The sequence below is a fragment of the Nycticebus coucang genome, chromosome 16 (genome assembly GCF_027406575.1).
Source record: "Nycticebus coucang isolate mNycCou1 chromosome 16, mNycCou1.pri, whole genome shotgun sequence".
NCBI classification, from domain to species: domain Eukaryota; kingdom Metazoa; phylum Chordata; class Mammalia; order Primates; family Lorisidae; genus Nycticebus; species Nycticebus coucang.
The window spans coordinates 90,980,945-90,995,552 of NC_069795.1; the positions used below are offsets into that span (position 1 = coordinate 90,980,945).

The 14,608-nt window shown below is 40.4% G+C and overlaps 1 protein-coding gene across 2 annotated transcripts in view; it reads left to right on the forward strand.

Moving 5' to 3' along the window:
- MCF2L2 (MCF.2 cell line derived transforming sequence-like 2) overlaps positions 1 to 14,608 on the forward strand; it is a 269,445-nt gene that overhangs the window by 206,085 nt on the left and 48,752 nt on the right. For both annotated transcript variants that reach the window (XR_008374913.1, XM_053565128.1), the window contains exons 20-22: positions 839 to 931; positions 3,625 to 3,696; positions 6,879 to 7,004. Coding sequence is in view for 1 of the 2 variants with exons in the window: in XM_053565128.1 (XP_053421103.1) it covers positions 839 to 931; positions 3,625 to 3,696; positions 6,879 to 7,004 (291 nt within the window). In the remaining variant the exon portion in view is untranslated. The remainder of the gene's footprint in view (positions 1 to 838; positions 932 to 3,624; positions 3,697 to 6,878; positions 7,005 to 14,608) is intronic.

Sequence of the window (14,608 nt, forward strand, 5' to 3'; positions counted from 1 at the left end):
CAAATTGTATATAAAACCAGCACATTGTACCCTTTAATTGCACTAATGTACACAGCTATGATTTAATAAAAAATAAAAATAGACATTAAGACTATTGCTACTTTTTTTTTGCTAATACAAATAATGTTGAGAAATACAAACAATGACAAGTATCCATTTATACACATTTTTATTCTCATTTTATTCCTGTGACAGAATCTTAAAAGTGGAAGCATACGCACTGAAATTGCTTTCATCAAAGATTCTACCAATTTACCAGAAGTATATGAGAAAATCTGTCTTCCTAAACTTTGACTGCATTAGATATTATCTTCTAAATAGATTTATTGTCATATTTTATCTCAAAAAAAAATAAAAGTCCCACTTTGGGACCCTCTGAAAAGCTCCAGGCTCAAAATGGCCTACTGGTGGATTTGCTTTTTATAAGGAATAAATGGTCTTGCTACCGTAGTTGCCTTCAAAAATAGAGGAGCTGCCAAAAAGGTCTATGCATTTTAAGAAAGAAAAAAATTGTATTGAATTGATAACAAAAGATGAATACACATCACATCGAGCATCTCTTAAAATTGCAGAAGTCAATTGTGACTTGAGTATTACAAATTCAATACAATTTTTTCCTTTCTTAAAATGTGTATACATTTTTTGGCACCCTCCATATTAGCCAAGCCATCCCCTTTCCTCTCTCATTTTCACACCCTGCTCTAGGGGACTAAACAACTTAGGAGCATTCTGGAACTCTTGTCCACAAAAAGCCATTTTATTTCTTGTATCTGAATGCTGCCACTTTGTGTGTGTGTGTGTGTGGTTTGTTTTATGTTGTTTCTGTTTTCTTTTAAAGGTATGCCAGCGCCAACTGGATCACAACCTCCCTCTTTTTAAGTATCTTAGAGGACCCAGTCAGAGACTTATAAAATACCAGATGCTGCTGAAGGTAAAGTCAAAGAGCGGGTGCTTTTGTGTGCTGGGAAAGGGGTGCCTGTACTTGGCACTCTTTTCTTTACACATGGGAGAGTTGTGACTTGGTCTTCTAAGGCTGAAGGTATGTCCATCCTTCAGGATTTTCTTTCCTCCAAGTCTAAACCAGCCCTCTTCAATGAGGAGTAAAAGCAGAGAATCCTAGAGAAGGAAGGGACCTGGGAGCCCGGCTAGTCTAAGATCTAGCCCAGGGCGTCAGCTGCTGAGCAGCCAGCTCAGGACACAAGAGCGCTTTGGCTTTGAGGGGAAGGGGGCATAGCCACACTGCTGTCTGCTGGCAGGGTGGGGGAGGCAGCCAGAGACTCTGTCTCAACCATTTTACAAATGAGGCAAGGAACTTCAGAAAAAGGTACTGTTTTATGTGCATTTTTACAATGGATAAAAAGTGGCAAAACTGGAGTCTCCTCTCCTTTTGTAACATTGGCCCCCACTCTTAGATTTAGGATCTTACTCCAAGAACAGTGTAACAGTGAATTGTGTTGTATCTAAAGTCCTAAGTGGTTCTCTCTCTCTTACCTTCACTCCTCTTTAGCAGTGAGGTATTGCCTCCAGTAGTAAATAGCCAGGTCCCAAACAGGACGTGAGGGCCTATCCAGGCTGGTTTCCCAGGAATAAGCTTGACAGAAGGGTCTGGGCCACCCCTATTAAGTTGTCTTTTGAATTAACCTATATAAGGCATTTAGGTATTCTTGACCTATGGCCACTGTCTCCTAATTGAAGAAAAAAAAAAAAGAACACCTATTATTTACTTCTTATTTAATTCTCACAATCAGACATGCCAAGCAAAGGTCTAAACTGTTAAGAGAAAGATTAAGCTCATCGCCCGACCTTCTTCTGCCCTCAGAAAAAGTTATCCTTTCAGGCCAGGTGGTAGTGCTTACCTGTAATTCCAGCTCTGGGGAGGCTGAGGCAGGAAGGAGAGTTTGAGTACATGAGTTCAAGGCCAACCTGGGTACCATAGCCAGACCCTATCTCTGAAAAAAAGATAAAAAGTTACATCTTTCAGCTCTCCATGGCAAGTTTCAGTTTCAGCCTCACTGTACCCACTCCACTGTTTACCAGTTATGAGACCTTAACTTCTTGGGCCTTGGTTTTTTCCTATGTAAAATGAGGCAATGGAATTTCCTCCATAAGGCCATGGCCAAGCAGGTGAGTAATCAGTGAGCTGGGCACAGCTGATCCCCAGGAAGCTTCACAAGATGGATAGCTGTTACTTTAGACACCAAGACTGTCCCACCAGGGTGGGAATGAGGCTAATGATCCACTTCCCTCGGAGGCAACATCTGCGAGCTCATTTTGATATATGCTCATTACAGTCATCTGCACTCTGCAAGTCTTACCTCTGGACCCAGGTAGCATACGTGGTTGGTCTTCCCTCCTTCCTCATCCTGGAGCTTTCCCACAGAGGAGCTTTTACACAGAGTAGGTTGCATGCGGTCCCCAGCAGGGCTTAGAGCCTTCATGTTAGAAACACAGGCTCTGGAGATAGACCTCCAGCCTCTGGCTCCTGCTCTGAGGCTTCCATGATGCCTGAACTCAAAGAACTTAGCGGATTTTGTTAGCTGCATTTCACTAAGGAAACAAGATGGAATCACTACAAAATATTCCATGGAAACTATTTCCTAGCTAAACTTGGTGGTGCCTGGAAGCCAGCTCAAGCCATTGGTATGCCCGTGAAGGCAGGAAGGACCACGCGTGTCCTCTACCGGGGAGGCGGACCTCATCGCAGGCCCCTGCCCATCCGCTGGCTTGAAAGAGCCTGTGTGTTGGACCCACTGCCTCATGCCTTAGAAAGGAAAGTGGAATCCGGTGAGGGAAATCCTTTCCAAGTATTAATATAAGAGAAAGGGCAAGGAATGATAGATTACACCATAAAAAACAAAGACACAGGAAACATTGGGGGAAATGTTACCAGAGTACCTGAAAGAGGTTGGTATGCTTAATTAACAACAAACTCCTAGAAATTAATAACAAAAAGATGAACAAAGGACATAGGCAGTTCACAAAAAATAAATACTAATGGCAAAGTTTTTAATGTTCTACATCTCTAGTCATCTAAGGAATTCAAATTAAAACGACATGAGGTAGGATTTCTCTGTTGATTCAACTGGCAAATATTTTGTATTAAATGGCAATGCACCATGTAAGCTAAGGGCCAGTGAAACAGGCTGGCAGGAGCACAGCGCTTCTCTAAAGAAATTGGAAATATGCCTCAAAATTCTTTACATTTACAATTCTTCCTCTAGGAATTTAGCCTTAAGAAAAATCCACAAAAATAATAATTATAGTAAAAAATGTTGAACCTAAAATGTTTAAAAGTAGGGGACATCATAATTCATAATTATAATTCACTTATGGTTTAACAATAAAATGCACTTATATACACTCTATTGTCTATTAGAAAAATAGGTCATGGGAAAATGTTCTGTTACATTGTCAAACGAGGAAAAGTAGCTACGAAATAGTGTATACAATATGATTCTGTGTTTGTGGAAAGAACTCTGTGCCAAATATGTCACTCATTCTTTCCCTCTTATAAATTTACATACATTCCCGGTTAGCTTAACACTGGCTGCAAGTTGTTTGCACAGTACATTTTGTTGGCAATCTACTTTTTGATTTTTTTACAAGGCTTTTGGGTTAATGCAGGGTCTGCTGGATTTTGAGTCTCCTGAAGATCTGAAGATAGACCCAGGGGACCAGGAAGGAGGCTCAACTAAGGTACTGCATTTAAATATTACATTTTATATAACTGTTAATGGTGTTAGCCTATAGATGGAAGGATTTATAGCAATTTTATTTTCCTTGTTTATGATCCTTTTTTTGTCTCAGTTTTCTAAAATGGGATGTGTCTTATAATTCACAGTCAGGATGGGCAGTGCCTGTGGCTCAGTGATAGGGCACCAGCCCCATATACTGAGGGTGACGGGTTCAAACCCAACCCCAGCCAAACTGCAACAACAACAATAAAAAACAGCTAGGCATTGTGGCGGGTGCCTGTAGTCCCAGCTATTCGGGAGGCTGAGGCAAGAGAATCGCCTAAGCCTAAGAGCTGTAGATTGCTATGAGCTGTGACGCCATGGCACTCTACCGAGGACAATGAAGTGAGACTCTGTCTCTAAAAATAATAATAATAATTCGTAGTCAGGAGTAAAACAAAAAATTAAAGGCAATTTTGAAGTAGGTATTTGCAGCCTATTGAAAGTGGTAATATATTTTCTTTCTTCCATGTAAAACAAATTTAATGAGAATTCAAAATTAAGTGAATTGTAATTTAGCAAAAGTAATATCATGATCATGACTTTCCAATTTTTTTTTTTCTGACTTATCTGGTTAAGAACCAAGAGAAAAAAGTTGGAAAAGCTAGAGTTCTCAAATGTATTGCAAATTTCTCATGGTCATATATTCATTATATGCAAACAAGAAGTTAGCAACTTATCATTCTCCAAAGATCTGCACACATTTAAGTCATGGCAACTGAAATTTTACAACTGTGAATTCAAAAATATTCTTTTGAGTACTATTCATATCTGCAGGAAATATTCTATAGCAACAAAAAGGGGTATTTTAAAATTAAATGACACATTCATGGGCCTGTATAATTTCTTCCAAATGCAATAAAGTCTCTCGGAAATTTCTATGGAAGTAGACTGAAATCACTCAAACTATGGACATAACGTGTTCTTCCCCATGCAAAACATGTCAATATTGCGGGCGGCGCCTGTGGCTCAGTAGGTAAGGCGCCAGCCCCATATACCGAGGGTGGCGGGTTCAAACCCGGCCCCGGCCAAACTGCAACCAAAAAATAGCCAGGCGTTGTGGTGGGCGCCTGTAGTCCCAGCTGCTCGGGAGGCTGAGGCAAGAGAATTGCTTAAGCCCAGGAGTTGGAGACTGCTGTGAGCTGTGTGAGGCCACAGCACTCTACAGAGGGCCATAAAGTGAGACTCTGTCTCTACCAAAAAAAAAAAAAAAGTCAATATTTATTTATAGAACTAAAATTATAAAAAAAAAAGTGAATTGTAAAATGTACACATAAAAGACTGGAAATAAATAAATATGATAAAATGTCTGCTCTGGTTTTCCCGAGTGCTAAGAGGATTATGTCTGATTTATATTTTCTTCTTTGTGCTTCTTAGCATATCTAAGTCATATGCCTTATGCATTGCCGTCCTCTGAAAGAAAGAAAGAGAAGTCTAGGAGAAACCATCAAGGTTCTCTTGGAATAGGTGGTCGCCTCGCTAAGTTCGAAAGAAATTTGTGGTTTGGAGTGGGGTTTCTTTTAAATTTCCTACAAAATATTCTGTTTTTGACAAGTGTCTCAAGGGGCCTTTGTTTGCATGCTCCCTCTGCTCTGAAGGAAGCAGCTCAGGGCACTGCCTGAGCCAAGGGGCGCTAGCTCCAGTCAGAGGAGGTTAACAGTGATGGTAAGCCATCTGTCTTTTTCTCCACTCCTGGAGACTGACCAGTTCCTCTCTCTCTGCAAGATATTTTCCCTTTGTGATTCTGTGTAGCTGCCTCCTGCACTCTCACTTTGTATAGCTCCTTTTTCTGTCTTTTTGCTGTAAGAAACTCTGTGTGGTGGGTTGGGGAAAGGAAAAAAAAAACAATGTATGAACTTCTCTGAGCCCTACATTACACACTGTAAAACGAGTCACCTGGTTTGTTTGTAAGAGGAAGGTCAGTGGGAAGGAGAAGGGTCAGAGCAGACACCTACCAAAAAAAAAAAATTGAGTTTTAAGTGTTAGGTAAGGAAAAAGATGCCTGGTATAAGAAGAACTTTTGACCCAAACTCAGGTGAGAGCCTGTTGTCTTTCACCAGGAAGTAAAGTTTATTTGCTGTGAGTGAGATGCGGAGCGCCCAGGGCACATTGCTCAGTGAAGACAGCACCGCCTGGTCTCACTCAGATCTAATAGCCAGTGCTTCAGTGAGATCATACTAATGTACACAGCTATGATTTAATAAAAAAAGAAATCCCCGGCCCTTTGAATACATCACACTGTGGAGGACAAAAAGATGTGGGGCTAGACAGGGGAAAGCAAAGAGCTGTCTGATCTTTGTAATAGAAATGTAAGCGTTAAAGAAAATACATGGAATAGACCAGAATCTTTTTGTTTGTATTTACCAGGTCTCAGATAAATATGCCGTGCAGGTAGCAGAGGAATAAAATACAGATAGCCCAAGCAAAAGCCTTTAGAACCGAAGCACTCAGCACTCTCACAACCTCAGTGTCATTGGGTCAACGATGGGGGCGTCGGTCTCTTTCAGAGCATGTTGGCTTACCTCTCTGGCATCTTTAATTATGGTGCAACATGAAAAGGGTTGGGGACCCGTAAAAGTGAGAAAGGACAGAGCTGGGGGAGATTCAGTGAATGAAATGTGAGCATTAGGGTTTTTACACGTAAATCAGTGGGGACTCTCCACTTGGCAGCCTGTTCTTTGCCTCTATAGAAGTTTACAAATGTCCTCCTTTGGAATGGTTTTAAGCATAATTTTACCCATAGGAATAAGCCTTTCACATTAAATATAGGAATATAATACTTAGTTGGCATTTTTCAATAAGCCCCAAGGGGTAGAAGGCCAAAATGGAGGAGACGCCTATTTAAAGGGACTTGGTTTTTCCATGCTTTAAAAAAGCTGAGTTCTGTATATTCTTATATAGCGGGAACTTTAGTGGCTTATGAACTTCATTCTTCTGTAATACGATGTGCAGAAGGTTTAGTAGATGTTTTGCTTGCCCGTGTATCACATCCCCAGCCACCATTCTTTGGGGGCAGGAGGCAGGAGGACGTGCCCACATTCTCAGTCCCTGCTGGCTGTGTCTGCCGCTCATTCTTGCCTCGTTTCCTTCTTCACTGGTAGGTGGTCTGCTTTCGGTTTCCAACAAGGCATTTGTTTTCCACAGAATGGGCCAAAGAGAACCAAAAATTCACCGTTCTCAGCTGAACTACAACAAGCTTTAGCAGTGATAGAGGATTTGATCAAGTCCTGTGAGCTGGCCGTGGACCTCGCAGCGGTCACTGGATGTCCGGTATGTTCCATAGCAAGTGTTGGGATTTCACACAAAGGGCAGGGACAGCATTTCAAAGGTAGGGTAGGCTATGGCAAAGTTAAACAAATAATGTGGGTGAGGAGATGTGATTCTGAGGAGGGTTCACCAAAACAGCAAACCAGTGCAGCCCCCAGCACTTTCTGGAATCTTGGGTGTATTTCTCAGCGTCTTGACAGACCCACAGATTGAACAAACCAGAAAGGCAGGGGCCAGACGTATACAGGCAGGGGGAGTGTACCAAAGGAGTCATTTATTTTCTAATTTATGGCATTATTAAAAAAGATTTGTAAGATTTTTTCCCCTTCTTAGCTCAGAGTTACTCTGAGAAAAGTATTTTGAAAATGGTCCTAGATAAGAGTTAAGCCCTCTTACACACTGTGGATACAGTATGTATCCCTTGATCCAAATGGTTGAAAGAAAACCCAAGAGTGTGTTTCCAGACTGACACTGAAGGCTGGAGCGCTCTCAGGTCCACTCTCCTTTTTTTTTAATCATTTATTTCCCTTTTTAATTTAAAAAAAAAGTTGTCTTTTTCCCCAGATACAAAGATTTTTGCCCTTGTATAAAAAAACAGTGCCCAAACAATGACACCAGGACTCAGAAATACTCACTGGACCTAAAAAAAAAAAAAAAAAGAAACTCACTGGACCTCACTGGCACTATGATTCCTATTCTACTGTGCAAGGTCTCCACTAGCCTTAATTGGGCTGTCAGCCTGAAAAACAGCTTTTCTGGTCCTTATTTTAGTTTTTTTGTTACCAAGAAAGTAAAATAAACAATAAAATAAAACTTTCCTTAAAGAAAAGAAAGAATAAAAACAAAAGTAAAAGAGGAAAGAAGCATCGCCATTTAATTCACACACATGTGGGTCGAGTGCTGCTTCGCTCAGGATCTTTCCTTCTCATAAATGTAGAAAAAGGATGGAGCTTGTTTTCAAGTAAAATTGCTGATCTACCTTTTCCCCTTCCTGGACACACACACCCTTCTTCCCTGTCTCAGGCATAGGCCTGCCCAGGTTCTGCTTATTCTTGGAGAGGAGACAAAACAGATCACCACAGGGATGTGATCACCAAGAGGGGAGGGAAGGGGAGAACCCTGGGGTGTTCTAGGTGTCCACCTCCCTGCGCCAGCCCCTCCAACGACACTAAATACTGCTTGGCTGCTCCACTTTCCCATCCCTGGCTCCTCTTCCCTGGCTCCCTCCCGGCCACTCCTCTTGCCTCTTCTGGGCACTGGGATTGTTAAATCTCAATTTCCTTTTTTGGTTTTATAGTAGTGAAAGTTTAGGAACAGGAAAGCCCACAAACTCTTTGGACTCTTTTTTTTTACCGAAGCAAATGGCTGAACAAGTAGGAGTCTGAAACCTGCTCTCCTCCCTTCACCATCCCTGTTCCCTGATAAACATTAGTGTTTATCCCTAGCAGGCCAGTCCCAGGCATCTCTCTAACTATGTGATCTCTTTGGGAATGAGACACAGTTCATATTCAACTGTTTTTCACTTGTGGTTCTCCAGATTTTGATTCAGGTGTGTTTGTTTTTTATCACCGTCATAATGAATTACAAACTTGGTGGCTTAGCACAGCAGTTCCTGGGTCAGAAGTTCAACACAGTCTCATGTGCTAAGATCAAGGGATTTGCCTCCCTTTTTCGAGACTCTGGGAGCAAATTTGTTTCCTTGAGTTTTCCAGCTTAAAAGAGCCACCCACATTCCTTAGTTCACGGCCCCTTCCTTCAGCTTCAAAGCCAAAAACAACGAGTGGAGTTCTCACATCATAGAACTCTGACCTTCTCTTGTGCTTCTCTGTCACTTTTTAAAATTATTATTTCAGATTAACAGGAGACTATAAACCGTTGGGTTGTGTGATTTACACATGTAAGGTTAAAGTCCAAGTGGTAGCCGTGTCCTGTTCCCAGGGAGCGTGCCATATATCCATGCATTATACCCACTGGATGGGAGCCTACTGAACCCCCCGAACCCACTACCTGCTTCCTCTTTTTTTTTTCTTTTTTTTTAGAGTCAGAGTCTCACTTTATCACCCTTCGTAGAGTACCGTGCTATCACAGCTCACAGCAACCTCCAGCTCTTGGCTTTAGGCAATTCTCCTGCCTCAGCCTCCCGAGTAGCTGGGACTACAGGCACCTACCACAAAGCCTGGCTATTTTTTTGTTGCAGTTTGGCCTGGGTTGGGTTTGAACCCGCCACCCTTAGTATATGGGGCTGGCGCCCTACTCACTGAGCCACAAGCACCACCCCACTACCTTCTTCTTCTTTTTTTTTTTTTTGAGACAGAGTCTCACTATGTTGCCCTCGGTAGAGTGCCGTGGCATCACAGCTCACAGCAACCTCTAACTCTTAGGCTTAAGCAATTCTCTTGCCTCGGGGTCCCAAGTAGCTAGGACTTAAGTGCCCACCACAATGCCTGGCTATTTTTTTTTTTTTTTTATTGTTGGGGATTCATTGAGGGTACAATAAGCCAGGTTACACTGATTGCAGTTGTTAGGTAAAGTCCCTCTTGCAATCATGTCTTGCCCCCATAAAGTGTGACACACACCGAGGCCCCACCCACCTCCCTCCTTCCCTCTTTCTGTTTCCCCCCCCATAACCATAACTGTCATTAATTGTCCTCATATCAAAATTGAGTACATAGGATTCATGCTTCTCCATTCTTGTGATGCTTTACTAAGAATAATGTCTTCCACGTCCATCCAGGTGAATACGAAGGATGTAAAGTCTCCATTTTTTTTAATGGCTGAATAAAAATACCATGTATTCCATGGTATACATATACCACAGCTTGTTAATCCATTCCTGGGTTGGTGGGCATTTAGGCTGTTTCCACATTTTGGCGATTGTAAATTGAGCTGCAATAAACAGTCTAGTACAAGTGTCCTTATGATAAAAGGATTTCTTTCCTTCTGGGTAGATGCCCAGTCATGGGATTGCAGGATCAAATGGGAGGTCTAGCTTGAGTGCTTTGAGGTTTCTCCATACTTCCTTCCAGAAAGGTTGTACTAGTTTGCAGTCCCACCAGCAGTGTAAAAGTGTTCCCTTCTCTCCACATCCACACCAGCATCTGCAGTTTTGAGATTTTGTGATGTGAGCCATTCTCACTGGGGTTAGATGATATCTCAGGGTTGTTTTGATTTGCATTTCTCTAATATATAGAGATGATGAACATTTTTTCATGTGTTTGTTAGCCATTCGTCTGTCGTCTTTAGAGAAAGTTCTATTCATGTCTCTTGCCCATTGATATAAGGGATTGTTGGCTTTTTTCATGTGGATTAATTTGAGTTCTCTATAGATCCTAGTTATCAAGCTTTTGTCTGATTGAAAATATGCAAATATCCTTTCCCATTGTGTAGGTTGTCTCTTTGCTTTGGTTATTGTCTCCTTAGCTGTACAGAAGCTTTTCAGTTTAATGAAGTCCCATTTGTTTATTTTTGTTGTTGTTGCAATTGCCATGGCAGTCTTCTTCATGAAGTCTTTCCCCAGGCCAATATCTTCCAGTGTTTTTTCTATGCTTTCTTGGAGGATTTTTACTGTTTCATGCCTTAAGTTTAAGTCCTTTATCCATCTTGAATCAATTTTTGTGAGTGGGGAAAGGTGTGGGTCCAGTTTCAGTCTTTTACATGTAGACATCCAGTTCTCCCAACACCATTTATTGAATAGGGAGTCTTTCCCCCAAGGTATGTTCTTGTTTGGTTTATCAAAGATTAGGTGGTTGTAAAATGTTAGTTTCATTTCTTGGTTTTCAATTCGATTCCAAGTGTCTATGTCTCTGTTTTTGTGCCAGTACCATGCTGTCTTGACCACTATGGCTTTGTAGTACAGACTAAAATCTGGTATGCTGATGCCCCCAGCTTTATTTTTGTTACAGAGAACTGCCTTAGCTATATGGGTTTTTTTCTGGTTCCATACAAAATGCAGAATCATTTTTTCCAAATTTTGAAAGTATGATGTTGGCATTTTGATAGGAATGGCATTGAATAGGTAAATTGCTTTGGGAAGTATAGACATTTTAACAATGTTGATTCTTCCCATCCATGAGCCTGGTATGTTCTTCCATTTGTTAATATCCTCTGCTATTTCCTTTCTGAGTATTTCATAGTTTTCTTTATAGAGGTCCTTCACCTCCTTTGTTAGGTATATTCCTAGGTATTTCATTTTCTTTGAGACTATGGTGAAGGGAGTTGTGTCCTTAATTAGCTTCTCATCTTGACTGTTATTGGTGTACACAAAGGCTACTGACTTGTGGACATTGATTTTATATCCTGAAACATTACTATATTTTTTGATGACTTCTAGGAGTCTTGTGGTTGAGTCTTTGGGGTTCTCTAAGTATAAGATCATGTCGTCAGCAAAGAGGGAGAGTTTGAGCTCCTCTGCTCCCATTTGGATTCCCTTTATTTCCTTGTCTTGCCTAATTGTATTGGCTAGAACTTCCAGCACTACGTTGAATAGTAAAGGTGACAGAGGACAACCTTGTCTGGTTCCAGTTCTAAGAGGAAAAGCTTTCAGTTTTACTCCATTCAGTAAAATATTGGCTGTGGGTTTGTCATAGATAGCTTTAATCAGTTTTAGAAATGTGCCACCTATGCCTATACTCTTCAGTGTTCTAATTAGAAAAGGATGCTGGATTTTATCAAATGCTTTTTCTGCATCTATTGAGAGGATCATGTGATCTTTATTTTTGCCTCTGTTAATATTGTGGATAATGTTTATAGACTTGCGTATGTTAAACCAGCCTTGCATCCCTGGGATGAAGCCTACTTGATCATGATGAATGACTTTTTTGATGATAAGCTGTAATCTATTGGCTAGGATTTTGTTGAGAATTTTTGCGTCTATGTTCATGAGTGAGATTGGTCTGAAATTGTCCTTTTTGTTTGGGTCTTTTCCTGGTTTTGGTATCAGGGTGATGTTTGCTTCATAGAATGTGTTGGGGAAGATTCCTTCTTCCTCAATGTTTTTGGAATAATTTCTGCAGTACAGGAATAAGCTCTTCCTTGAAGGTTTGATAGAATTCTGGAGTGAAGCCATCTGGACCAGGGCATTTTTTGGTTGGAAGATTTTTTATTGTTTCTTTGATCTCAGTGCTTGAAATTGGTCTGTTCAGGAGCTCTATTTCTTCCTGGCTGAGTCTGGGAAGAGGGTGTGATTCCAAATATTTATCCATTTCTTTCACATTGTCAAATTTCTGGGCATAGAGTTTCTGTTAGTATTCAGAGATGATCTCTTGTATCTCTGTGGGATCAGTTGTTATTTCCCCTTTATCATTTCTGATTGAGGTTACTAGAGATTTTGCTTTTCTATTCCTCGTTAGTCTGGCCAATGGTTTATCTATTTTATTTATTTTTTTCAAAAAACCAACTCCTTGTTTCATTAATTTTCTGAATGATTCTTTTGTTTTCAATTTCATTGATCTCTGATTTGATTTTGGATATTTCTTTTCTTCTACTGAGTTTAGGCTTAGATTGTTCTTCTTTTTCCAATTCCATAAGATCTCTTGTGAGATTGTTGATGTGCTCTCTTTCTGTTTTTCGAATGTAGGCATCTAAAGCGATGAATTTTCCTCTCAAAACTGCTTTTGAGTATCCCACAGGTTTTGGTAGCTTATGTCTTCATTGTTGTTATGCTCAAGGAAGTTAATGATTTCCTGTTTTATTTCTTCCTTCACCCATCTGTTATTCAACAGAAGATTGTTTAGTTTCCATGCCTTTGGGTGGGGTCGAGCATTTTTGTTAGAGTTGAGTTTCACCTTTAGTGCCTTATGGTCTGAGAAGATACAAGGTAAAATTTCAATTCTTTTGATTCTGTTGATATTTGTTTTGTGTCCCAGGATATGATCAATTTTGGAGAATGTTCCATGGGGTGATGAGAAGAATGTATATTCTTTATCTTTGGGGTGGAGTGTTCTATATGCGTCTATCAAGCACAGTTGTTCTAGGGTCTCACTTAAGTCTCTTATATCCTTGTTTAATTTCTGTTTAGAGGATCTGTCCAGCTCTGTAAGAGGACTGTTAAGGTCCCCTGTTATTATGGTATTATCAGATATCATATTGCTCAGACTGAGTAAGGTCTGTTTCAAGAATCTGGGAGCATTTAAATTGGGTGAATAGATATTTAGAATTGAAACATCTTCTTGTTGTATTTTTCCCTTGACCAATATAAAGTGACCATCTTTGTCTTTTTTGACTTTAGTTGCTTTAAATCCACATGTATCTGAAAATAAGATTGCAACTCCTCTTTTCTTTTGAATTCCATTTGCCTGAAAAATTGTCTCCCAACCCTTGACTCGGAGCTTTAATTTGTCTTTTGAAGCCAGGTGTGTTTCTTGCAGACAGCAAATGGATGGCTTGTGTTTTTTAATCCAGTCAACCAATCTATGTCTCTTCAGTGGGGAATTCAAGCCATTAACATTTATTGAGATAATTGATACGTGTGGTAGTATTCTATTCGTCTTATTTGGTGAGAGTCCATGGCTTAGTTTTATCTTTTGCATCAGCGTGGAGGTTTGGTTCTGTCCTTTAATTTCTGAGTTCTTACTTTGCTGCTGATCCATTGTGGTGGTCAGTGTGCAGAACAGGTTGAAGTATTTCCTGTAGAGCTGGTCTTGTTGTGGCAAATTTCCTCAATGTTTGTATATCCGTAAATGATTTTATTTCTCTGTCAATTTTGAAGCTTAGCTTAGCAGGGTACAGAATTCTGGGCTGGAAATTGTTCTGTTTAAGTAGATTAAAGGTAGATGACTATTGTCTTCTTGCTTGGAAAGTTTCATTAGAGAAGTCTGCGGTCAATCTGATGGATTTGCCCCTGTAGGTCAACTGGCACTTACTCCTGGCAGCTTGCAGAATCTTTTCTTTTGTCTTGACTTTGGACAGGTTCATCACAATGTGTCTTGGAGAAGGTCGGTTAGAGTTGAGGCAACCTGGGGTCCGATATCCCTCTGAAAGCAGTGTGTCAGAATCTTTGGTGATATTTGGGAAATTTTCTTTTATAATATTCTCTAGCATGGCTTCCATTCCTCTGGGGCATTCTTCTTCCCCTTCTGGAATTCCTGTAACTTGTATGTTGGAACGCTTCATAAAGTCCCATAATTCTGACAGTGAACGTTCTGCTTTCTCTCTCTTCTTTTCTGCCTCTTTTACTATCTGAGTTACCTCAAAAACTTTGTCTTCTACCTCTGAAATTGTTTCTTCTGCATTGTCTAACCTGTTGCTGATACTTTCCATTGCATCTTTAAGTTCCCTGATTGACTGTTTCATTTCCTTCAGCTCTGCTATATCCTTTTTCTATTCTTCATATTGTTCATCTCTTATTTGATTCTGTTTTTGGATTTCCTTTTGGTTATTTTCCACTTTATTAGCAGTTTCCTTCATTGTTTCCATCATTTCTTTCATTGTTTTCAACATGTGTATTCTAAATTCCCTTTCTGTCATTCCTAACATTTCTGTATAAGTGGAATCCTCTGCAGTAGCTACCTCATGGTCCCTTGGCGGGGTTGTTCTGGACTCGTTCTTCATGTTGCCTGGAGTTTTCTGCTGATTCTTCCTCATGGGTGATTTCTTTTATCTGTTTCCTT